Source organism: Centroberyx gerrardi, chromosome 17 (assembly GCF_048128805.1).
Source record: "Centroberyx gerrardi isolate f3 chromosome 17, fCenGer3.hap1.cur.20231027, whole genome shotgun sequence".
In the NCBI taxonomy this organism is placed as follows: domain Eukaryota; kingdom Metazoa; phylum Chordata; class Actinopteri; order Beryciformes; family Berycidae; genus Centroberyx; species Centroberyx gerrardi.
This window is the reverse complement of record NC_136013.1, coordinates 19,018,518-19,045,324: the sequence shown is the minus strand read 5'-3', so window position 1 is coordinate 19,045,324 and position 26,807 is coordinate 19,018,518. Positions and strand designations below refer to the sequence as shown.

The window sequence follows — 26,807 nt, the reverse complement described above, 5'->3', positions numbered from 1 at the left end:
TGTAAGGACTGTACGAACGTGTGTGTGTGTGTGTGTGTGTGTGTGCGTCTGTGCCCAAACCCTCACAGCGTTTTCCAGTCACCGAGGCGATCCAAGGACAAAGGTGATGTGAGTTACGCCTGACACGCCTGGCAAATAACATCATAAAGTCATATTTTTTTCTCTTTTTTAATTTTCCTCTGATAAAGCCATTACGTCCAGTTCTCACAGCGACGTTTTATCACCCATCTTGTATTCATTTCACGCGATCTCTATTCATACTGATCGCATCATCATGCGAGTGTGGGAACGGCAGCTACTTCAAGCAAGCCACATTTCTACTGTGATTCAAAAGAGAACCGCAGCCCCGATGGGCCCAGACAAGACCACCGTCCTGTGGGCATTATATATACAGTGAGTGAAATCATAACAAACCTCTTCCTCGCCGGATCCCGCCACATGACTTCATCCTGGGTGTGGGGATTATGACATTCAATCAAAATACACTTCTCATGACCTCAGTTTGGACAGATCTTCCTCTTCGATACCACATGTAGGGCGATGACTTCATGTGCGGGGAGGAAGGCGTCTGTCAAACAAATGTGCTTTGTTTTGGGGGGTTTTCTTTTGGCCCTGATTCACTGTGAGTGGCACACGCAGGACAACAAAAAGGTAATGTGTCCTCGAGGCCTCTGCGGAGCCGCTTGACCCATAGGTTACCTTGTTTTTCCAGGCCCTTGGGAAAACACACGGACTCAGAGTGGAGGAATGTAAGGAGTTAAGAGTAAGAGAGCGCGCTTGTGTTTCTGTGTCCGTCTGTCCATGCATTTCTATGTGTTGTCTGCCCAACAAGTGTTTTCACTTCATTGCACAAAACATTACATCAGCAGCACCACACCCACATAATCCGGCGACGGCTACGTGTGAACAGAACTGCTCTTGGGTCAGATCGCAACGCAGCAAAGCTCCCGAAGAGGCAGAGAATGGAAATGCGTCCCGAGTGCGTCTGACATAATTCCTCAGTGACTCTATCTGTTGTTTTACTGCCGTGTCTTTTGTTTGCTTTGGTTTCCGCTTGGAGATAAGGTTATCGTTAAGTTCAGCCGCCATTTCTGGTCAGACAAGACTATTACTCAATCCAGCTACAGTCTTTAAGTGCATTCATATGACTTCTCATCCTTCATTTATGCTCATATATAACTATGCTCAGGCTCAAATACCACAAACACAGAGGTAAATACAGAGAGGGTGAACTATGACATCCAGTCGGTGGTTATCATAAGGAAAACAACCACCAATATAAACAAAAGTCAACTATATATTTTTTCCCTTTAAAGCTTCAGTTTGATACAACTTATTTACTTGGTGTATGCTATGAATTTATGTCATGAACACTTATGTCGGCCTTAAAAGATGAGTAAACTCTATTCCACAAATAACAAGGTAGGTTAAACTGAGTTTAGGTGTGTTTACCCTCCTCCACACCCCTCCTCTTCACACATTTAACCCAACAATGCCTTGGCAGCAAAGCGAACTATTCCCATTGATGCCGAGCACAATTACTGTACCTCAGATTTAGCTCGCTGGCCTAATTTAGGTTGTTTTCTGCGAGCGGGGCCAGAAAGGCCGTCCTAGCTGCCAAAGTCCTGGAGAGTTTGGCAGCGTCCGGCCCTCCTAACTCAGCAATTGGTGGTTCCTTGGACCACCGTTAGGGCTTGGGTGGCTGCTGTCACCGGACTTTCCCAGCATGAGAGAATGGCACTGCGCGGCTCAGCTGTCACGGAGGGTCAGCGGGGAGACTCGGAGCGCTCTCGCCGGCCAGCCAAAACATCTAGCGTTCAGCTAGCCTCAGCTGCTAGCAGCGCCCGTGCTGGCAAGAGCGGGAGAGTTAAATATAGAGCCGTGCTTTTAGCCTCGGTGACTCTAGTCAAAGAGCAGAGCGGGACAATGGAGGAGCTGGCAGAGTGAAAAGATCTGGCCCCGTGACAAAGGACATCACACCGCACCTCTGCCTTTCTCCTCACCGAGCAACGGCCCTTTTCAACCACCGAGAGGGAACAGAATAGCGCCTGCCTACCTCCTCCGCCAAAGCCTTTTTTCTCCCTTGCTTCCCCCCCCACTCCTCCTCCCTTTTCTTCTCAGTCTCACACACTCTTCAACTGACTTCTCGAAAAGATACAGGGAGAGAGAGAGAGAGAGAAAGGAAGAGAGGTGTTGCTTTGGCAAGGAGGGAAGGGAGTGAGAGAGAGAGAGAGAGAGAGCAGAGCTGGATAGGTTGTTGGTTAGTGAGAGAGGGAGGGAAGGGAAGAGAGACAGAGAGAGAGAGAGAGAGAGTGAAGTTACAGCCCTCTTTTATTGCTGACCTGAAGTCCTGAGAGGAAGAGAGACTAGGAGAGAGGGAGAGAGAGAGAGAGGGAGAGAGAGAGAGAGGGCTGAGCTTGTCTCCAGTGATGGCACTTAGCAGCATTCAGTAGCCAGCACAAGCAGACACCACAAGTGGACCACACAGGAGAGGACATTAGTGGATACTTTACTGCTTTGAGTGCCTTTTCTCTAGGATTACCCTTGGTTTGACTACTATTGCCTAAACCTGGGGACCATACAACAACAGGTAAGTCAGCTTCCTCTAAGGTTCTCATAATGACAGCATTCCTGTGTGGGAAACCATGTGCTTCTGGCAAAGCGGGGCTTATCAGCTGTTCTGCTTTACTCTTGTCAAATTGAAATATCTAGAAAGACGGTACAGGAGCCGTTGCTGAACTTTGTCATCACTTTATAAGGCCAATAAAGGGCAGACTGTTTGAAAGAATGCAATCCGACCACTTTGCCTCAAGTCGGCTGCGGTCGACTGTTTTGCACCGTATGAATGAAGCGACTCTTCCCTGGAGCATGTAATTTATTCCGCATGCTTTTAATGCATTCAAATTGTATGTATTTTTTTACGTTTTGCATTAATGAGAAGACAAGTGAATACTCGTGCTGTAGTTAAGGGCTAGACGGCTCTGGCACTGGGACAACACATACAGGAAGGAACAAGTCATGAATCAAACATTTCCAGTGGATTACATGTTATATTGCTGTCACTGTGTGTGTCGGGCTGTTCAGTGTGAGAGGGTTTCTCTTGTGTTTTGCACGTGGGACGGGGAGCCCACTAGTTCACCAGCAAACAGGGCATGATGGGCGTAAAAGCCAGACAAATGATGCTCTATTGAGATGTTGAGACTGTTGGAGATAGAGTAAGTAATCCAGCTAATTTGGCAGTTCATGCATGGGAATGAAGTATGCACTCATATATGCAAAAACACACTCACACACATACGCAACCTTTGCCCTCAACTTCTCCCACAGCCGCCAATTCCAAGGCTCATAACTGTCATGGCCTCTGTTCTGTTGCACCCACCCTGGCGCTTATGCACACACACACAAACACACACACACACACACACACACACACACACACACACACACATACACGCACCAGCGCTAAAAATTAACAGGCTTCAGGAGGTCTCAGCCTGCCGCCGGATGACATCTTTGATCCTGGATATTTATGAACTGTAATGATGCCAGAAAGGATTCCATTTTATCGGCAAGACGTCATCAGCCTATTGGAGGAGACACATGGTTCCTGCTAGCCGCTTGTCCATTTGTCAAGGCGTACATCACCTCGCCGAGCCGAGCCAAAAAGAAAGCCTGAAATATATCTCACTTTCAGCGAGCAGACTCCAGTACAGGCGCAACTTAAGTTACTGTCAAAGATCCCATATGTCGGGTCCACCTATCTGTCTGTGTCCAGGGGCTAATGTGGAACAGCTAAGTGCGACCTCGCCCTCTCTCTCTCTCTCTCTCTCTCTCTCTCTCTCTCTCTCTCTCTCTCCCACCCTCCCTCTCTAGCTGATGTGGCCTCTGTGCACTTAATGATATCACCGTTGACACGAGACAAAGAGAAATGGCGGAGAGATATCGCTCATTAACATTTTTTGCACTCGTTCCAGCTTCTGGATAAGCGGATCCTCTCCGACCGCAGCACTTGGCCCGCAAGGTCGTTGGAGCTCATCCATTCGCGTAGCCACTTGAAAGAGATAAATCGGTTATAGCATCTCTTTGTGAACATCAGTCGGGCCGTTATCAGTCCCCACTTGCCAATGAGTCAGTCTTAAATCAATAATGAAGGCCCCGTTTAAACAGAAACCCAAGTGACTCACGCAAACGAAGCGTGGAGGTTTGCTAAAGCGGCATTGTTGTGGAGCCGAGCTCTACCAAACGTGTCACCGGCTTACCTCATGGCATTATTTTAGCCCTACATCACTTAGTTATTTCTGATGGGGGAGAGTGATAGGGACATAGCTGAGCAGTGAGATGCAGCGTTAGCTCCCAGCACTGGAATGAGATGGCGGGGAGAGATAGCTATAGCGCTTCGCTGCGATGTTTAGCAGTCCCACTGTTCAACTGACAGCGCGGCACAGTGTGAATGGTTATCTGGTACTTGTCAAATCGCTCGCACAGGGTGAGATGTCATGCTGTGTTTCAGCGTGAGCCGCCTGTGCTGCGCGCATGTTTTTGAAAATTGACTGTCGCTAAAGGATTGGATAGAAACAAAGTTGCCACAAAAAAAACAAGAAAAGACAAACTGATTTGAAGAAGGAGAATGGAGATATTATTTTGATGCAGTGAGAGTTGCATGAGGAGAACTTGTACCTTGGATGTCTCAAGCGCACCGCCTTCATCATTCTTTATGAGGAGCACACAGACTTAGGGACTCCTGCACCTTATCAACTCAATGACCTCACTCCTCCTCACCATCTCCACATGTACGGCCATGTGTGCTTGTGTGTGTGTGTGTGTGTGTGTGTATACGTGGGCTGTTTGTCGACATTTGCGTGTGTGCATTGGTTCTTGCAATGCAGGGCGTGGGCGTCTCCCTGGATTAAACTCTACTCTTCGATGTGATTGTATTGTATTCCTGCTCTTGCACATTGTTCTATGTTGTTTGTCTACAACTTGTGTCTTTGCCATCGATGCTGCTGCCTTGGCCTGGTCTCTGCAGAAGAGATCGGGACTGCCTGGCCAGCGAATAGTAGGAGGTGGAGCCGGTCACGTGCTGCTGCCAGTGGTCAGTGTCTCTCCTATAGGCCTGGTGGGCCTCAACAACAGCTGTCACTGACACATGCACAGCTCCAGTCGTATAAGGGCCTCTGGTCATGAATGCCAAAAATGCAGCTTAGACGCATTTGGATATTTCGCAGAATAGTGGCACTTATAACTCATGTTCCCTCGGTTTAAAAATAAGCCCTAAAACTCCATAGCAACCCAAGATCTCTCGACCATTTGATATCTAGCGTGCAAGGTGGCACCGCACACTGTAAACAGTAGACCTGCATCACATGACTGAACTTCTGCTGTATTCTTTAAGTGAAACATCAGATTGGCTCCCGTCACATTATATTGTTATGACTGGGGAGGTTCTGTGTTTACGCATGATGTTCAGTTAGAATATTTGGAATGGTGCGAATGTTTCAGTGTATAATAGGCTAACAAGTGATTTCCTTTTATGTATCTGGCCCCGTGCCAATAGACCTTTGCACCTTCCATCTTCTCTCTCTCTCTCTCTCTCTCTCTCTCTCTCTCTCTCTCTCTCTCAGGCAGCATCACATTTAATCATGCGTTGCACCTTTCTGAGCAGAAGGAGATCTACTTGTTTGCTGCGAGAGACACTCTGAATTCCTCAGAAGGGAGAGATTCGGTGATCTCAACCACATTCCCTCCCTCTTTCCCTCCATTCCTTCCTTCCTTCCCACCTTCCCGGCTCTCAGGGGGAAGTGACATCATCATGACTGTTCTCGTGGACAGGAGTGCGATGACAGCCGGCCAAAGATTTCCATCTGTCCAGTGATGTCATTGACTTGCAGGGAAGAGCTATTGTATATTTACTGAAGCACTGAGATCAGGATGACTGGTTCTTCTGGTTGGTTGTCATTCAGTGTTGAAGACCAGCCACCACACTGTAGTTTAACAGAGACGGAGTTCTTCCATTGCCTGCCATTATATTCCCCACTGTATTTTTGGTTTCACATGCAACAATGCATTTCATTGTTTTTATGATTAGTTGTTTCTATTGTCTTCTGCACAAAATAGTAGCCACACAGCAAACAAAACAGACCGTAAACATAACACATGCAGGCTGGACACAATGAAACAATACACATGCTCACCCACCAAAAAAAAGACGGTGGTGGTGGTGGTGGTGGTGGTGAAGAATTCAGCATTGCAGGTTGAGTATTACATAATAATGCAATGCATTCCTCAGTATGTGAGGTTACAGCTGCAGCAGCCTGCATGATAGGTGTTCCAGGGCAGCAATGTGCCATGAAGATGCTGAGGTACTGAAAAGGCTTTCCGATCTTAACAATGCATTTCACTGGAAAAACCTTAACTCCTGGAGGTAACATAGCCATACCAAAAAGTCCAACATCTCTTCAATGCACTATGCAGAGACCCCCAATGGCAGAGGAATTGCTGAAGTTCTTCCTGAGAGAGAATATAGGATCGCCAACCGGGACAGGAATTTGAATCTGTGGAATTCCTGACTGATCTAAGAGGCATTTGAACGTGAGACTGCAGACAAATGGCCGACCTTACGACCCAGCGCCGTATTTGAGTCCTCTTCATCCATATGTCGTCTTGCTGTCCCTATTCATAGCACAGCACTGCACTTGATCTCTTTCTTGATCTCCACGGCGTAAAGATGATATCCAGTCACGTCATGCATCCCGAGGAATTCGTCGCTTGATAAGTCAGTTTCAGTTTACGGACGCCCCGCCCCGCTCTCTCAATAGATAGAATGAATGCTGTTGCTATGGGAATTGCGCCCCGTTTTGAGGCCGCCGCCGAGTATGTTCAGCTCCGAGGAGTAATGGATGTGTTCATGTTTCCCATTATGAATATAATTCCCTTAATGAAAGATAGAAGTGAGTCATGTATTCTTACAAGGCCTTGCTATTTTATGGGCTGATGAGTGGTTGATACTCCAGCTGCACCCATCCATATGCTTGGTGACGGTATGTCGCTCAGCAACATTCTGCTCGCCATGTTGTGTGACTGAACACAATATGCATTACACACATGGGCAACGTCAAACCAATGTGAGGTTCGTACTGTATGACCCAAATAGGAGACTTGTAAAAATTTACGATTGCCGTTGTGGATTTACACATGGAATATATAGATTCATAAAACACTTGAAGTGAATATCTAACTAAATGTAAAGCTGTTTATTAACAGTCACCAGCCACATCTATCATAAATATGTCATCATTCATAAATGACCGAGGAACTACCTACACTGAGCTGCCTATGAAGCAAAGATCTAGTTTATTTGCCCTTATTTGCTGTAAGTCATTAATACGGGCAATGATATGTTGACCAATACCTAAGTTCCCCTTAGTTTGCTCATTAGCGAAACCTTAACTGCTGAAGCTACTGCAGGCTCCAATGAGGGGATCATGTTAATGTGACATGAGGAGGATACTACGACATGAAACCCACTACCTTTACTGACATTTTGCCCCAGCATGGCACGCCAACGCTAGAGTTATTGTCGCTATTAGATATTAATAGAAGCCATCGTTACACTAAGGTCAAACTGTAAAAGCTTGAGTTTGTACAGTATCGAAAATGGTTGTGGAGCATGGAGGGTTTTTGACAGTGGAACAATGATTTTGTCTGAGATTTACAGTGTAGTTTAGTGATACTGGACCAGTCCTGCAAAGTAGCATGCTGAAGGAAACTGTGTATATGTCTTAGTTGGTGTAGCCATCTGAACAGAGAAAGCTTGTCATCCTCGTCTGCTTATCTTTATTTTCCTAGAACATGCCTGTTATGTAATATCTGACCCCCAAAGGTCAGTGGTTGTCTGGGCCGGAATGCACCGTCCATCAGAAAGCGGAGACAGACCGATTTGCACTGAACCCTTGCACGGGAAATAGGTGCTCACAAAACCTTCAATATCAGACGGATTGACTTTTGGTTCCACAATCTCATCCATAGCTGCAGTTTTGATTGAAATTCTCATATCTTGGCGAGATGTTGTGTTTTTCTTGTCAGGATGGAAGAGCTCCTCAAGCTTGCTGCATTTTATCAGTGTCCTCTGGCGTAACGAGTTGCCAAACTCTTGCGTGCGAAGGAGCATTTCCCACTCCTTATTTAGTCACGTTGGACTCGCGGCGTGGATACATCAAACTCCCCCAATCAAACCATTCATTTTTCCCAACGCGTCGAAGGGGCTGTTGCATTATTTGCAACTACTGCCCTCATCTCTCATCTCTGGCAAATGTGTTTGGCTCCGTGCCAGATCTTTGTCACCCCCCACTCCTTTCTCTCTCTCTCGAAGTTAACATCACAGACAAGCAGACTCTAGGACTGTTCAGCAGTAGTGTAGTCTGGTATTTGCAGGAGATTCATAAACAGAGGGTGAAAATCTTTTATACGCTAACAGAAATAACATGACATATGTGTTACTACCTATCGTCTATCCCAGACCTTGTCATGTTTACAGTTTACAGCTCTGCAAGTCAAGTGTCCACACATGCACACATTGAGACTTTATACATCAGTTAACCCTAGCCCACCCTCTGTCCCAGTGTAAATTGCAAACAACAAGAAGTCTAGTATCACAAGGACTACTTGAGCTACTTGTGGTTTGTCTGGGACAGAGAAGCAAAGTAGTCCTTCCCTCACTGATAACATGAAGTCCTGTCCAGCATTGTTTTCTCGTCTATGAGATGCTTTGCCTCACCTTGAGCGAATGGAATTTCAGACCAAATTTAAGAAGTATCCCCTGACTTGCTGACCACTGATGAAATTTTATGGCCCCCTTTTTTCTCCCTTTGGAATGGAGGCATGTGTTTTGGGGCCTATAAATACCCCAGTGTGACAGCTGGACTTGGTGGCCAGGGACCGGCCTTGCCCAAAGCTGTGGGGTTAGATTTGGGGTCCCACTTTAAATTTAGGCTCAGGCCTTGACCGGGGCCTCCTCGGGCATTAGGCCCCTCTTTCATATTCGAAGGGTGTATCGGACGCTGGGCAATTGGTAACATTCTGCAGATGGTTCGGATGCCATGAATGTGTGTGGGCATTCTGGCGGTTGGCACGGACCTTAGAGTTAGGCTCATTGTCTGCCAGCTCCGCTTTATTTTCCATGAAGGCAACTGGGAATGTCGCGTGCCAGACTGGAATGCGGGCCACGTGGCTTCGGAATCCCCATTTGGTCCTCTGGAGGATTCGCTACAATCACGATTAAAGTGGCCATGCAGTCAAGGTGGATCGAACATGTGAGACACCGTGTTGGAATTCGACGGAGAGGCGGAATTTTGGAGAAAGTTCAGGAACACGAGGAGGTCTTGTCATCATCGGGGCCAGTGAAATCAGAGCGATAGATTATTATCGTGAATAACTGTGCTTGAAATGCGTCCAGTCGTCTATCTGTAACCTGGGAAACTTGCATGGTTGAGTTCTCAAAATGTGCAATATGTCCCTGTAGGTTACATTACACAGTAATGTAATGTTGGAACACAAAGTCTTTTAATTAATCTGTGCCTGAGGTAAACTAATAGCTGCCTTGAAGTTTGAGCTATAGCCAAGAGAGGCCCGACATCAGGAGAACAGTGTTTATTCTGGGCAAAGTGGAAGGTGATGATGTGAACAACTAAATTGTTTAGGTCACGGAGATATGTATCAACTTGATTAAGAGGCTTATCTTCATGGGGGGAAATTCATGTGTTTGTTTCGGGGCAGTTTGGAGGACACAAAGTGCTTTCAGGATGCGGTCAGCGGGATTTGTGTGTGAATCCTTTCTGACCTCTTCGCTCCGCCAGCGACCTTTCGCGTAAACACATTAGGGCCGTCAGTTTTTGCAACAAGGCATTTCTTTTAACCCTTGCGTTTCATTGAGATGCTTAGATTTCTCATATAATTAGTCCTGCAGCCCTCAACTATAACTACTAACACTTAGACACTTTGTTGCGCGCTCTGCTGAACGGGAGCGACAGCAGAAAATGAGGCAAGCGGATAGCTGAGTTGGAGTTGGATGGCATCTTATAAATAAACTGTTGGGTGCCTAACTCAGTGTCAACCATCTCTGGTACTTCACCACTCTGCCTGAGTGAAGTACAGTACCGCACGTGTTTCATCCCCCCCGTGTCCCAGTTATACCCCGTTTAATGCCCTCCACCCCTGGGCATTTATGTCATTCAAACCCTCTGGCACCGGTTGAATGGCGGTAGGATCACTGTAACACTTGTATAGGCTTCTGTGATGCTACATTTGGCTCAATGGTAGGGAGCCCGCATTTGACGCTAACAGTTACGGACAGGAACGAGGGCATTGAAGTCGATCTCCAGTCAGGAACCACCTCACCTCGGAGCCAAAGTAAACTCATTGAACTTCCAGCGCTAAGATAAGGAATGTACTCGGTGTGTTGATTCTAAAGATTTTTTTTTCTTTCTTTTCTATTGCAATGGAGAGATTCGGCCGGTGCTATCTTTCTCAACCCTTTCCCTTTCATGTGCTCGGGCCTTTTTCCTGGAAACCGGCGGGATTCAAAGAGATCGGTTTCAGGCGTCATTAGAAGTCATCGGGGTCCGCGCTCCGCCGACCACTACTGCAGAAGAAGATAAACATTTTTCCTCCGAGGTGAACTGAGACCTTGGATGGACTGGCTGCCAAACCCCTTTACATCGCATATAGAGAGTCCAGTTCCCCTTGTATGACAGCTAGTTCCTATTGAACATCTTGTTTTAATCCGGTTACAATGATTCAAATGGTTATTGATGTTCCCAGCCCCACTGTTCCACCTCCCAGACTGCACTGCTTTAAAGGATTATTATGTCTGAGGATGTAGTTTCTGTGTGTGTGTGTGTGTGTGTGTGTGTTCATATCCATGTGCATACAGTATACATATGCACATATTTTGCCTGTGCGGGTGCATACAGCGTATACACACATTATGCATATGTGATTTGTATGGAATGCATGACATCGCTTGGCTCGTTCAGGATGTCTCGGCGCGCAAATCGAAGGTCAGGGTGCTATGACATCACCGGGGTGCTAGGGAGCGGAGGGGATTTTGGGGGCCGGGGGGGGGGGGGGGGGGGGGGCGTTATCTGTTTGTAATTAAAAAGTCCTGTTGATGTCATATCTGAAAGCGATCACAAAGAGAACCCTTGCTCAGCGTCCCAAGGCTGTTGTTAGAGCATTATGCACTAAAGGGAGCGTAAACACACACACACATGCATGCACACACATATACATATACGCGCTAACACACACCCACGAGGAGAGGCGGACACACACACACACACATGCACACAGTTCCACCCTGATGACCTACACTGCTTGTTTGCAGTACAACTTAACAGTACTTTACATATATGCACTATAACTCCTTAGTATTATTCTCCCTGAACAAGTAATAAGTTAAAGTAATAGGCTGTAATGCAACTATAGGCTACATCAAGATGACATGTGTTGTCAAACATTGTTAATGTAGCGAGATTGAATTTACAGTGCGTCATCTATGGATTTATTTCCAGGGTCTGGATAATAGGTTTGACTCAGACTTTTCATGTCAGCAGAAGAGGGTAAAGCACCCAGGGGTGCCGCAAATGTGCCGGAGCGCTTCCAAACCGTCAACGCTCAGCATGAGATACGCAACCCTTGTGAGAGAACAGGACGTGTCAGGAATGCACACACCCCCACACACCACACACACACACACACACACACACACACACAGTGCTGGGTGATTATGCATCATGGATATTTAGCCCAGATTAGGAACGTGACAGATGAAGAACGCTGTAGATTTTTGAGCTTTCTTACAGCTAACCTTACACCATGTGCTAATGATCTCCACTTCCTCATGTAGTTCTAATTCTAATTCTCTGTGTGTGTGTGTGTGTGTGTTTGTTATTGGATAAAAGTGGGTCAGCAAGGCGGTGAATGGGGAGTTGTGATATGACGACTGGTGTTCAATGCCAAAGTCATAAAACTCACTGTAAATTGTCACTCCACAGTCTCCATATTGTTTATTTTTATTCTAGTTCTTTCTCTTTCTGTCCGTTTGCTTGCTCCTGTCTCTCTCTCTCTCTCTCTCTCTCTCTCTCTCTCTCTCTCTCTCTCTCTCTCTCTCTCTGAGCAAAACTTGAAACACCTTTTCAAATGAAAATGAAATGCAATAATAAAATGAGAATGACATGAAAAGCACACCATGGGAAAGTGCCATGAGAGGACAAATCGTGCCAAAGCTAAAAAAAAAAAGAAAAGTTTTGATGACATGCACTCATTCATTCAACACTGATCCAAGTGGCAAAATTGCTATTTTCTCCTTTATTGGAGCAGCACCTCACTAGTTTTTCACACAATGCGAAGTATCTGGAGTTTACCTTTAAAATAATGTTGTTTTTTTAGTAAAAGTTTCCTGTTTCTTTTGTCTTGTGTCCAGGTAGACGATGAGGTCCAAAAGCAGCGGGGTGGAGAGCCCGGCCAACGGGGTGCTCGGGGTTCCCCAGGGCGACCCTGACATCAACCAAGAGCAGGAAGTGGGTCACCCCATAAAGAGCCTAAAGGTCAAAGTTCAGCAGAAGGAGGGCGAGGAGAAGGTGGAGGTGGAGGTGATCTCCGACAAAGAGAAGTCACCGGTGGATCCCGCGGAGGCCGGAGAGCAGAGACTGGGCATCATGGACATGTCCAAAGAGGATCTGCTGAAGCTGCTGGGGATCATGGAGGGAGAGGTTCAGGTGGGTCGGTCAGCATGAATCTCCCTTACGTCTTACACCCTGCACCCTGCCTGAACACACATCTCAGTGCAATGAAACAGAACTTAAGAAAGCTTACTATCTGCTACGGATAAAATAAAAAATTAGGAGCATTTTGTCATGGGCCACAGCATGAAAGACAAGCGGAAATATTAATAAGTCACATTTGTACAGTAAACAATGATTCTTACATATCAAAAAGCTGAGGACAAGCTCAAACAAACAAAAGTGTGAATGAAATACATATGCATGGATACAACAGTATATATTTGACTGGAGTTTAAACCTAAACTGCACTTCACCGCTGACCACAGTTCAACTCCCCTATTCCCTTCCTAACCCCAACTGGGATGACTGCAGAACTGACCCCAGATCAGCATCTACAGGCAACTCTGCTTGGCATATAGCTCTTTGACCTTCAACCAACTCCAAACTTAATGAGCAAGTGCAATATCGAGGGAAAGAAAACATGCCCAGTGAAATGAATCGTGGATAAATACAGAGTCTGTTTGAATGGAAACTGCCTCATGCTTGCTTTGGATGGAGTCGGCCTGTAATTTCTTTGCACGATAGCTCTATCTTGTGGTTGGAAATGGCAGTAAAACACGCCAGAGAAAACAGGCAAACATATGGCTGGTGTTGAGCAAGTGACTGTGCTGGAGTGCGGCTCTGGAGTCTAGAATCGGATTATATAAAAGATCAGTGAATCAAGCAGCCCAGGGGTCGATGGATAAACGCTCGAAGAAGAGGGGTTGCGTTGTATCTGAAGGCATTTGAGGAAAGTGTGCTGAAAAACACAGGCTCCTTATCAGTCCATAATATGCTATACCATTTGTGTACGTGTGTTTTCAGGCTAGAGAAGATGTCATCCACATACTGAAGTCCAAACAGACTCGCCCAGAGGTCCTGGAGTCACGCTACGGCTCCGCAGCTCCCGGCCCGGCCCTGCAGGCCCTGCAGAGGGACGGCCTCATCGCGGGCACCAAGCCGCACGACCACAACATCTACCACAAGCCCATGGTCGAGGTCAGTCCTCAACTGTCCGTCGCAGGAATGTGTATGTAGCTGCTGTCAGATGGGAAACTTGTATCTCCAAAAAGTCCAATTGTCAGGTCTTAAGAGAAGGTTTTGTTTTTTTTTGCCGGTGCCCATGCATATTTTTTAATTATATACAAAGTTTTGAATGGGTTTCCTGGAGTCCAGAGTCACGAAACCCTCTAAACTCATAAAAGGCCAAGTAAGCATTCAATACAAGTAAAATCACAAAAGCACTTATATTGGACTTTCTTGTAATATCAAAAACTTTAATGCATGTCTTGATTCTCACTTTGAATGCAGTTTGAGAAGTTTAAAAGTGTAAAAATGCAAATGTGAAACCTAAAGAAACTTGTCAGTAGTAAGGAAGCTTGGGTTAGGAGTGAAATTGATGATTTAAGAATTGCTAATGCTGGTTTCCTCATAGGCACTACTGTCCTCTCCTTGTGCCAGATATCCTCCAAACGGCTCCAGTAGAGTTACTCAGTGGCCAACAGTTTAACACTGTGATAGTGCTATCACAGTGTTAATGTCCCCCATGCTGTTGCTGCAAAAGAGAAGTTACTCTTTAGTCAAACAAGCCGGAATGAGACATAAAAAAATCTTTCTCTAAAAAGACACTTTGAAATCAGTAACTTGCATGGGTACTTTATGATATAATTTAAAAGAATACAGCAAATATTTGGGCGATTGGCATGTTTCCTGCTAAGTGATGAGACTATAGACACTAAAATCATCCATGTGTCCCTGGCAGATCATTCGCTCCAGTGCTCCATGCTAACTCTTTAGCATACACTATGTTGAGTTATAGTAGTGACTAGAATTATCTCAAAAGGCAACTTGAGAGAATTTAGCACCTCTAAAGCTAAATGATAAATAATCTTAAATTATATGCAGCTATATCTGGCAGTTTTGTATAGAGACGTGTAGAGAAAATTTACACAAAATATGATGCAAAAATAATACTGTTTTGAACTAGGGAGTACTTTCCCTGTTTACATAGGAAGCAAACTTAGTGGGTGATGGGACAGTGTACAGCAAGATACTGATGATATTTTGTTCTTTTTTTTTTGCACATGTGTATGTCCGTGCGTATGTGTGTGTATATGTGTCCTTGCATGTGTGTGTGTGTGTGTGTCTGCCTCCCTCAGCTGGAGCGTGTGCAGGAGAAGCACAAGGAGACGTACCGGCGGATGCTGGGTCAGTTGCTGCTGGCAGAGAAGTGCCACCGCCGCACCGTGCAGGAGCTGGACACCGAGAAACACAAACACGCCGACTACATGAACAAGAGCGACGACTTCACCAACCTGCTGGAGCAGGAGAGGGAGAGGTGAGGGGGGGAATCGCGAAACCCTTAAGTACACAGTGTCTAATTTCATTTGCCACCAAAACCATCCTAATCCACTTATATCAACTCAATTTCTGACGGAACAATGACTGAGAAGATATTATTTGGTCAATGTGATGAATTATTAGATGTAGGTGCACAGAAACCAGCTTCCAAATACATTTCTGGCACATTTTGCAATGCCCACTATCATTATGCTAAAAACTACTAGATCAAATTTGGACTTACCCAACTGATGCTCATGAGTGGGAGGGAAGAAAAACTGCAGAAAGGAAAAAGAAGAATAAGGAAATGCTGACATCCCTTATACAAAAATATATATCTATACATTTAAATATATCCCATGTCATGTGTATTTCTGTGCTATGTTAGTAATGTACTTTTCCTCTATGTGAAGAAACAGCATACAAGATTTAGTAATACTTTACATCAGGGGTACATAAATATACATTCATTAATGCATTAATGAATGCATAATTTACCATGAATTAATGTATGATTTTCCATGAATTAGTTCATGGATTAATGTATAAACTAACAGTATTTCAGTACATTAATTCACTATTAATTATAGTGTTAATTAATGCCACTATTAAGTAAGCATTAGTTAACTTACATTAACAAATAGTAATTCATCAATTCCTGATAGTTCATACATTAATCCATGCACTAATTCATGGTGAATTATGCATGAATTGAATTATGCATTCATTAATGCATTAATTAATGTATATTTATGTAGCCTACCACTAATGTAAAGTATTACCAATATTTTTTATACACATGATTTTCATATATGTTAATAATACATAACATATATGTTGTAAAAATGTATGCTGAGATTAATTTTTTGCATATTAGAAATTCACTGGCAAGAGAGACCGGTGAAAGAAGAAGAAGGAGGAGTTATGGTGAAAGGGAAATGGTTGAAAAGAGTGATGGAGGAGGAAGTGGGAGAACCGAGGAGAGGAGGGAGATACTGGAAACATGAATTAAAGCGAAGTCTTCAAAAAAAAAAAAAAAAAAAAGCCTCCTGGAACAGAAAGTGGAAGAGGTGAGAGAAACCAGGGAGGAAACAGAAAGAGGGGGGAAGAAAGACGTGGGGAATGTGTGAATGATGGTTTCATCAAGCCAGTGAGGCGAGAGAGAGAGAGTGTGAGAGAGAGAGAGAGAGAGAGAGAGATAGAGAGAGAGAGAGAGAGAGAGAGAGAGAAGAGGAGGAGTTGCCGACTAAAGTGATAACCTTGCATACCTTCGTTGGAAGAGGAAGAGGTTTGGGGCTTGGAGCGGGAGAGAGAAAGGTGAATGGAGTGGAAATAAGAGGAGGGAGGCGAGGACAGGGGAAGAGAGAAGTCAGGGATGAAGAGGAAGGAGGGGAAGAGAAGAGGCCACTGGATAGAGGAACAACAGGAGAGAGAGAAAGAGAGGGGAAAGATGGAAATGGAAATTGGTATAGGGCAATTGAGGAAATGAAGGGCAATTCAGAGGAGTGCATCTCCCATGACATCATCTCTGAAATGAGGTCATCTCGGGGGCGGCGACCCGGCCTGACACTTTCCAGCATCACAGAGGGGGAGATTACATCACATGGATGTAGAGGGCCTCACAGAGATCAAATGAGCATGGTATAGTGAGAGTGTGTGTGTGTGTGTGTGTGTATGAGAGGGGAGGTCCCACTAATTAAACCACTCTCTCAAGGATGAAAGTGCTCAGCTGGCCGTTGTTTGTTGGTGTGTGTGACCCGTCAGTGCCCTCCAAACCATGGTGCTTCTCCTGCACCATGTATGCAACAAATAATAATAATAATAACTTTATGTTTTTTTTAGCACTTTTATTAACATGGTTACCAAGTGCTTAGACAGTGGCAGCAAGGAGACAATGTGAAATAACATAGATAAAAATAAAATAAAACAAAAAAAGAAGATAAATAAAATCATGTAAAAGATGTGAAGGCTTGTTTAAAAATATATGTAAAAATATGTGTGACATTGTAAGCAATGTCATCCATTAATTAGACCTGTATTAAATAAGCAATTACTATGCAAACATGCAGCATATTTCTTGCATTTGTTCTCAAATAAAAGATATGGACCCAGTGGAAGACAGGAATCTTGTGCCATCGGCTTTTTATCAGCGCCAGCATTTATTGTCATCATGCACTGAACTGGAGGGAAGATTTGAGGAAGTTATTTTGTTGCATCTCCCATACCACTGTGTGTGTGTGTGTGTGTGTGCGCGCGCGCAATCTATATAGCCAGTCATCTGCAGAGCAGACCAAGGGGGTCAGCAGGTATACGCTGCATTTCATAAACTGTCAAAACTTCAAACAGCACTCGCAGCACTGACCCAGTGGATGCACACACTGCCTCTCTCCCCTCAGCTTTTACTGCAGGACACAGGAAACAGACCATGGAGGCTAAATTACGGTCCTGACAGCTGAGCTGCCGTCACAGACTGCAGCAGAGGGCTGGGAAACCAGGAGCATACCTTAGCTTAGCTCTGCGCTCCGTTGGCTGCTTTCCGAGACACAGAGAGAGGTTACTCGTGATTTAGAATATGTCAATACAGAATTCACATTGAGATTCAATTCAGTTATGATTGTAAATCAATGCGTAGGCCGATTTGAAGAAATTAAAGCAGGTTTTTTGCAAGTCATGTAGAGGAAAGTGGGTGTTTTAGGTGTAAGAGAGTATTAAAACTAGGCCACAAAATGAATGTGTGTGCAACTCATACTGTTTGAGAGTGCTTTGGCTGAAGACATACTACTGTATGTTCTGGTTGCTTATGTTCATTCTAGGAAAGAACATGAACTTTGCTCAGGGTTTTATTTGAGTGACATTCCACTGAGCTTGACCCCACAACACATCTAACCTGGAGCAAAATTTGTGCATGAATGAATACAGAGATAGAGGAGAGATCATGAAAAGAAAGTGAAGCTCATGATTTCGCTTTGATGTGCACATTACCTGCTTTAAGGGGAAGTAGTTGTGATAGTACAGGTAGGCCTCTAGGCAACTGTGAATCTCCTGATCCAAACCTGAGATTCAAAGGCTGACAGTAGGTCTCCACTACACTATCTCAGCACGACACACAATAGCCACTGAACTGACCTGTGCTGCACCGGTCTTCCACTTGATCCTATAGGGATTGAGATCGAGTGACCTCCTTCCTATGCCAGGTAGTTTCCAGCGGGTTGCTTGGCTTGTGTACAGGCCGGCCCCTGTCACCCCATGGGGAGAGTGAAGGGGACATGTGTTCTGCTAGTTCTTGCCCTCTCAGCACACATGGAGCCCACATTCCCCTTTCTAGTGCCGTAGAAGGACACAAAACTGGCCAGGTGTGGCATCACACTGAGAGTCACGGAGGGATCCACAATGGGCCAGGTTGTCCTGAAAATGGGGAGGAGGAGGCATCTAAACCATACCATACATAATGGATGGAAATAGATACAGACACACACATGAATGTAAACATGCTGTAGATAAGCAGATGCAGATGGCATGCACACAAATGACTTTCCTTTGCACGTACACATAGACATAAACACACACACACAGAAACTATGCCTGCCATGTCTGGTACACCACTGTTTTGACATCCGCTCTTTGTTAAGATGAGATGGAAGCATGTCATCATCCCATCCCTATCAATCAGATCACCTACGGCCATCCTTGTGAGCGCGAGGAGTGATAAAGTCAAGGGTAACCGTGCCAAACGTCTGTAGGAATGCAAAAGCCGGGCACCAAAGAAGCTGCCTCTGACTGGTAGCCATCAGCAATTAACACCCTCTCAGACAACGGGGCAATTTGTATGTCAAGAGGTAAAGATTTTTAACTGGCGAGGAGGTATGTGCAACGATTAACAGAAGAAACATCTCCCATTCCTGAAGGGCGTTTCACACGCACAAGTCACGCACACAGAGAGAAAATGTCGAGCCGCAGCAGATCTGCAGGTGGCTAGTGCAATTATATGGAAATTGAGAGCTGAAATGAATGCATGACTGTGTTCTTGTCATTTCAATAAAGAAATCCCTTAGACCAAAAGCTACACATTATGCAGCCATCTTACAGTAGATCATGGACATACTGTATAGGCCTATTGTGGTTGCCTTCAAGTACTCCAGTGTCCACTCTGCTTCTGATTCCTTTCTTTTAACACCACATCAATCTAACATGCTGTACACTATCACTGCGGCTCTCTTGCTTAACACTTAATGCTTTTCCTCTGTCAAAAGAGGTCATTACTGTACAACACAGTGTTTTGACAGCTTTTTGGCAGGTCATGTCTGCTTCAATCCTCGGCCTCCTGACGCAGACGGGCTGCAATGCCTCCGAGCAAATTCCCCAGGAAACATGGGATGAGTGAAGTGTTGTTCCATGATGAAAATATGTTCTTTCGCGGATATAGGCTTATAGATTGCACCTGTGTATTTGCCTAAGAAAACATGTTTTTCTTTCTTACGCACACTTTTTAATGGCCTGGGAACTTGAAAACATAAGTCAAGATATCAGCTTTCTCCAACCTCAGATGCACTTGGATATATGCTAAAACTGTATTGAAATTAACATATACACTGAATGTTCCTGATGTTGAGTTGCAGTCCCTTCTGCACAATCCACACCTCAGTTGTCTCAAAGCTTCAAAATCCTCATCTGCTTCTCTTTATCTGCATCTCCTCCTTTGTGATTGGTTGCTAAGCAGATATTTTGAGGACATTACCACTCATCCTACACAGCCACTTGACCACATGTATTTCTTCCTGCCTAGACGTCCTTGGTAACAGAGTAGAGTCTTGCTTTTAACCTGAAGGTCAAGACTGAACTACATTACACACATGACTTGACCATTGGCGCCAAGTACCGCTGACATCATCACTCTGACCTTTGCGTGAAAGTAATTTTAGAGTGCCAATTGCTAAGGTGTCAATGACATCTGGCAGTGTAAGTATGAATATCAAGAGCTGTAAACTGGGATCTGGATGGCTCCTCTGTACAGTAGCCAGCCACACTAATCCCACTTGGCAATGAAGGTTCCTGGTAATATGAATCAATGTAGATGTTTATCACCCTTAATAAACTGAGGATCCACATTTAGAATGTCAGATTGAATGCATCCTCGGAGATGTGAAGCAATGTGTTCATTATAGTTGAACTGATATCAACTTGATGCATTGTCCATACATCTGGTGCAATCCGCATGGCCGGAGAGCCCTTTCTTGCATACTGTACTTATGGTTATGATTGAATAGAAATTCCTTTGTCTTCTACTGTGGTTCGAAGTATGATCTATAGTATCTATAAAGTCCCATGCAAGAGTTTTTGGCACAACACCTCTTAAAAATCCTCCACCTCAAGGGAGCCACCTAGCTCATCCATATCTGGTTTTCTCATTACATGTGGAGTTAGCAGGGAACGCAGCTCAGGTCCACTTTCCCCTCGGGTGGAACTGCAGCAGACGCTCTCACTGTCCTGTCTCCTGCACCAGTGAGATCAGACCTTCCTGTCTGTGGAGGCAATTTCCTGTGCGCTTTGGGAGGTGGAGATGTAACTTGATTTGCATCAAACTTGCACTGAACTTGATATTTTTTCTGAGACAGCATTTCTCTCAAAGATGTTGATATTTCTTCATGCTGCTGTGAGCATGATGGTGAAACACACTTTGTAGTGCCTTTGCAGACTCTCTAACAAGATGTTTGTAGTTGTTTCCCCCCTCAAACATTCCATGTTGTGTGGTAGTGAAAACATGAAAATTTGGGGGGAGTTTTGCAGAACACTCCTCCTTTGGCAAGGGTCCCACCCCCTTCACAGAGTCCAAAGTAGAGCGGCACACACTCTCTCATGCACACATCTCTGCCTTATATGGGTGAGGTGACATCATGGACTAGAGGTCCGGTGGTGCTCCACTGTATTTATTCACCTTTCATTGTCCGGATGACATGCTTGGAATGTGACGGTGGATGCCCTGTGGAGAAGGGGCCCCCTGCCAGCTCGCATCTATTCTCAGTGGATTTAATAGAATGGCAAAAATGGTTATGAGCTGCTTGTAGTGCATCCAGAGTGGGTAAGTTTTAAATGGAGCTTGTTTTGAACTTTTGGAGGCTGTTTGGGCTGTGGAATGATGCAGAAGTTGACTCGTGTCAGTGCCGCCTATAACATTTGGTTTCTTTTGCATTGCAAAAATGTTGAGGTTGAATATTCTATCAGTCTATTCGTGGGAGTGCACAGAGAAACAATGCAACTTTGCATTCGGTCTGCTTTGCATGCATTTTGTTGGAGGCTGAGATGAGAATGGGCATGAGCAGCATAGAAAGAAGCTGAGAGAAAAGGAGACCACTCGGTGAGGGGGCGTTAGTTAAACTTTCACTCACAGTTTGTGTTCTTAGTCTTTATCCCATCAGCAAGGATGAAAATAGCAGGAGTATTTGGCAGTTATAGTGTAGAGCTTTGCCAGTTTTCATTTTAGGGACATGGCTAGCAACTAGATAGAAATGGTTAAGTATTTGATTTTAACTCTTGTTCTCTACAATATAGCATACATTATCCTTTTACTGCACAATGTGCTAATTATCAATCATCTTATCAAAGACTGTATCTGTCATAGAATCTTACAAATGGCTTTTAGTGTTGCAGTCACTTTCATAGACTTAACTTTTAGTTGTGAAATTTTTGTTGTCAATACATAATTTTTCATGCCATAAAGTTACGTATCAGTGAATGATAACATATATGTTTCATGAGAAAATTGTGTGTTTGGGATACGTTTCTATGTATTCTGAGATAGTCACTTCCATAATGACAGCTAAGTTTGACAGTCTGGAAAACTTTAATATTATCTTTGGGTAGACTCATGATTGTATTATTACTGAAATATAAATAAGATAAATCTGTGCATCCTTGAATACAAATATTTTCTATTTCCAAGACACAATGACAAACACAGATATGTATGGTAGATGGTAACTTTGAAATCAATGAAATACCATTCACCATGTACTATACAGTATACTAATGTAATGTACTGTACTGTAATGTGCTAATGTTGCCTTTTTTTCTCCACTCTCATTGTTAGATTGAAGAGGTTGCTTGAGAACGAGAAAGCCTACCAGGCGCGGAAGGAGAAGGAGCACTCTAAACGCCTGGCCAAGGTGCAGGAGGAGCTGGTCAAACTAAAGTCCTTTGCCCTGATGCTGGTGGATGAGCGCCAACTGCACCTGGAGCAGATGGACCAACAGAGCCAGCGGGTCCAGGAACTCAGCCAGCAGCTACAGCAGCGCGAGCAGGCACTGAGCGAAGCCAGCGGGCGTGCTCAGGAGGACAGCCACAGGGTGCAGAGCCTGGAGGCTGAGCTCAAGGAGAAGTCGGCCAAGCTCACCCAACAGCACGAGGAGATGAATGCCAAACTGGCCAGTCAGGAGTCCCACAACCGTCAGCTTAATGCCAAACTTTTGGGGCTTACGCATAAAGTGGAGGAGCTAGAGGAGAGCAACAGGTCCTTGAAGAAATCTGAGGAGGAACTGCAGGAGTTGAGGGAGAAGATCAGCAAAGGGGAGTGTGGCAACTCCAACTTAATTGCTGAGTTGGAGAACCTCCGGAAGCGGGTGTTGGAGATGGAGGGAAAGGATGAGGAGATTACTAAGACTGAAAGTCAGTGTAAGGAGCTGAGGAAGAGACTGCAAGAGGAGGATAGCAAGAGCAAAGACCTTAGGCTGGAGGTGGAGAAGCTCCAGAAAAGAATGATGGAGCTGGAGAAGCTAGAGGGTGCATTCAGCGTCAGCAAGGCTGAGTGCACCCAGCTGCACACTGCTCTGGAGAGAGAGAGGGGCCTGACCAAAGAGCTCTCAGATGAACTCATAGCACTCAGGATCCGTATGAAAGAGCTCGAGTCTTCTGAGGTGCGATTAGAAAAGTCTGAGCTGAGCCTTAAGGATGACTTGAGTAAGCTGAAGTCATTGACCGTTGCTTTGATGGATGAACGAAAGAACCTGATGGAAAGAATGAAGTCAGATGAGAAGAAAAAGGAGGATCTGAATAAGATGGTCAAACTCGAGCAGGGCAAGGTTATGGAGGTGACTGAGAGATTGATAGAGGAAAGCAAAAAGCTCTTGAGGTTGAAATCAGAGATGGAAACCAAAGTAGAGACTCTAACCATTGAAAAGGGAGAGCTAAGCACTAAGCTGGCTTATGAAATGGATAAAAGTAAGGATCTTAATTCTAAAGTCAGCCAAATGAAAAAGAGATTAGATGGGTTGGAGCAAGCAGAAAAGCTATCAATGAAGAACACAATGAAATGTGAACTGGGAAAGATGTCTGACCCTTCTAAGAGAGAAGATAACAAAGTTAAGGAACTGACCTTTGAAATCGATCGCCTGAAAAACCGTCTCAAACAACTTGAGGTGGTAGAGGGAGATTTGATCAAGACAGAGGATCAGTACGACCTCTTGGAGAAAAAGTTCATAACTGAGCAAGACAAAGCCAACATTCTTTCACAGCAGGTTGAGGAAATGAGGAATCAGATAGCACGAAACAAAGCAATAGAGAAAGGAGAAGAGGAAAGCCAGGAAGAAGACCTCCGACAACGATGCAAGAGAGAGGAGGCCAAAACCAGGGACCTGCAGTCCGACGTTGTGGCACTCAAGGAGAAGATCCATGAACTGATGCACAAAGAAGACCAGCTCTCTCAGCTCCAGGTGGATTACTCTGTCCTACAGCAGAGGTTCTTGGAAGAGGAGGAGAAAGCCAAGAACATGGGCATTGAGGTTTTCCATCTCACCAAAGAGCTGGAGGTGACTAAGCGTCATAGTCGAGCTCTACGGCCCAGCTTGAATGGGAGGAGAATGGTGGACGTTGCTATGACTTCCACCGGGGTACAGACGGAGGTGTCACCCAATGGGACAGCAGAGGAGGATACCCCAGCTGTGTTTATCAGGAAGTCTGTCCAAGAAGAGAATCACATCATGAACAACCTCAGACAGAAGTGCCTGAAGAAGCCAACAGAGAAAACTAGTGCCATTGAACGCTGCCCTTCATCTAGCAGTGACCTAGGTATGAAGAAATCCTGGATTCCCTGGATGAGGAAAAAGGAAAACACCCCTCACGGAAACAGCCTGGAAAAGCCACTGCACATCAACGGAGGTACCTTGCCCTCTGAACTGACAATGTCCCAAAAGCAAGGGCAGCCGTTACATATCCGAGTGACTCCAGACCACCAAAACAGCACGGCCACGCTTGAGATCAGCAGCCCCACTGCTGATGACTTCTTCTCCAGCTCAGCTCCCCTCAGCCCCAACCCAGCCCATCCCAAGTCCAAAATCACAATCATTCCCAACCACTCCGCAGCCACCCAGAGGGGGAGGTCCACCGCTGGGCCTCGGGGCCCCGAAAGAGCCAAGTCCCCAGTCACCATCACAACTATATCCAGGGCCAAGTCCCCAGAAAGCAGCCGAGCTTCCTCCTTGGCCTCAGGAAGGCCCTTGTCCCCCATCTCCATCATGACAGTCAGCACCTCTGTAGTACCTGATACTTCTGCCTCTCCAGAACCCCAGGAGATGACCATGGGCCGGGCGGTGTTCAAGGTCACCCCTGAGAAGCAGATGGTCCCGATGCCTATAAGGAAGTGCCACACCAACACCAACATCATCACCACCACTGACGATAACAAGATCCATATTCATCTGGGCAACAACAACGGCCCTAAGATGGTAGTCAGGCCGGTTGCTACTGTAACAGAGAGCAAAGAGATGACCTTATCTACTGGGACAGTTCTGCGCTCCCCTCGCCAAATCACCGCCACTGCTACCAGGACCACACCCAGCAAAGTGATGAGTAGTATTACCATCACTCCTGTTACATCCACCCCTTCCAGACCCACACAAAGCATGGTAAGATTATTCAAGCTAAACCAAGGCTGTTTTTCATTGTCTTGATTTTGCTACCATTTTTCCAAGTATATATGAAAGCACTGAGAGTGACATTGGTTTCATATTCTATATTACACGTATATTTCTTATTATGTAAGATAACTGACAGCTTCATTTTCCACCGTTAGAAAGCAATAATGGGTGAGGAGGCAACATTGTGGTGGTGTTTCAGTGAACCTTATAATATGCTCTTTGTGGAGCAGATGGATAGCGTGACAGCAATGGCCTGATGGACAGGCCTCAGCACAACGGAGCTGTAATGACGTGGCATCTTGCCACCATGCTACAATCATGCTGCAATTTATAGTTGTTATGCACTGTTTACATTCACAAACAGCCACGCAGGGCTCAGTGCCCTCTTGCTGACACAAAACAGCCTTGCACTGGTACAGCACACTGAAACCTAGCATGGGTAAGCACTCACCCGCTGAGGTTGAAATGAAAGAATGAACAAATATTTACATTTTTCACTCACACAGTTCATATAATGCATATGCTCAGTTACATTGTTTAGAATTTCAGAATCCCCCCTTCCTGTAATGGGTTTTTCCCTTTGGTCCATTATTTACTCTTTATGTTCCCCTGAAGTGCTCTCCTCTCTTCATTCTCCTGCCTGAACAACTGTACCCTCTCTCCCCTTTCTTAAACAGACTGGGCATGATGCCCAGCCACCCCGCACTGGGCTGACCCGCATCCCAATGTCCAAGAGCCTGAAGACGGGGAAGGCTGTGCTGGGAGCCCTGGGGATCTCGGGTGGGGTGAGGCTGGAGTCACGAGCCGAGAGCCAGTCCATGAGGATAGAAGTTAAGAAATCTACAGTGAACAGTAGTGCCTTTCAAAATGGAGGAAAAGCCTGATGGACACAGAGGAGAGGCTGGGACACAAGAATCCATCTGTAATCCAAGGTGATGAATCGGTATGAGGTGCACAAAACTGGTACCAGTGAGATACCCATACATATCTAAACACGGCACGACAGAAAGATGCAAACAACAGTCACAATAGACGAAGAACTGTGCTGTGTCCTTATTCAACTCAGCAATATAACACTAGACATTATGGTATGCAGTGGAATTTTGTTGTACTTGAAATCAGGAGTATATTTTATATTTTTGCAAAGTCTTTTGTGCTTGTCTGTCTTGTATCCATTTCTGTCACATATGGCAACGTATTTCTACATATTTACAGGATGTATTTTGATGGGGATTTGGGTCAAATACTACGTCAGACTATGCTGCTACTAACTACTTCTTGCATTAATGAGTGGTTGTCTCACCTGCATTGAATTTTGTTGATATATTTTGTAAAGAATTTGACACATCATAAGTCACAATATTTGTTTTCATGTAAGTGATGTTTCCTTTTTGTGTAAAGGATTTTGTAATGAAATGTATTTTAAATAAAATAGACTTTTGAAAGGGGAGTGTGAAATGCTAAATTTAGAATATTTGTGTGAAAATAAGCAACACAAAACCTCATTCTCTCAAGTCACCATGACTGAAAGAGGGTTCTGTTTATCTTTGCAAGTTGGCAGAATCCACTGCATGCAGCCGTTTCATTAATTTCACATTAATGTGCCAAGTTGTCAAAGTTTGTATTTACCTGCTGTGTGTGTGTGACAAGACGATGAATCAAAACAGATCATGGCCTTAAAATCCTGTGCCTGGCAGGCAGTCGGCCAAATTCTCATGGTCGTCGTCCAACAGTGGAATGCTCA

General features: G+C 45.0%; 2 protein-coding genes across 2 annotated transcripts in view; both read left to right on the top strand.

Moving 5' to 3' along the window:
* The window catches only part of LOC139926448 (cytochrome c oxidase subunit 7A2, mitochondrial-like), a 216,856-nt gene that overhangs the window by 181,462 nt on the left and 8,587 nt on the right, over positions 1-26,807 (top strand). The gene's annotated exons all lie outside the window — the stretch shown is intronic.
* On the top strand, positions 2,385-26,464 carry LOC139926444 (filamin-A-interacting protein 1-like). Its single transcript, XM_071918187.2, has 6 exons — positions 2,385-2,590; positions 12,479-12,773; positions 13,644-13,817; positions 14,978-15,156; positions 22,243-25,051; positions 25,741-26,464. The coding sequence occupies exons 2-6, from the start codon at positions 12,486-12,488 to the stop codon at positions 25,945-25,947; spliced, it is 3,657 nt and encodes a 1,218-aa protein (XP_071774288.2). The 5' UTR covers positions 2,385-2,590; positions 12,479-12,485; the 3' UTR covers positions 25,948-26,464.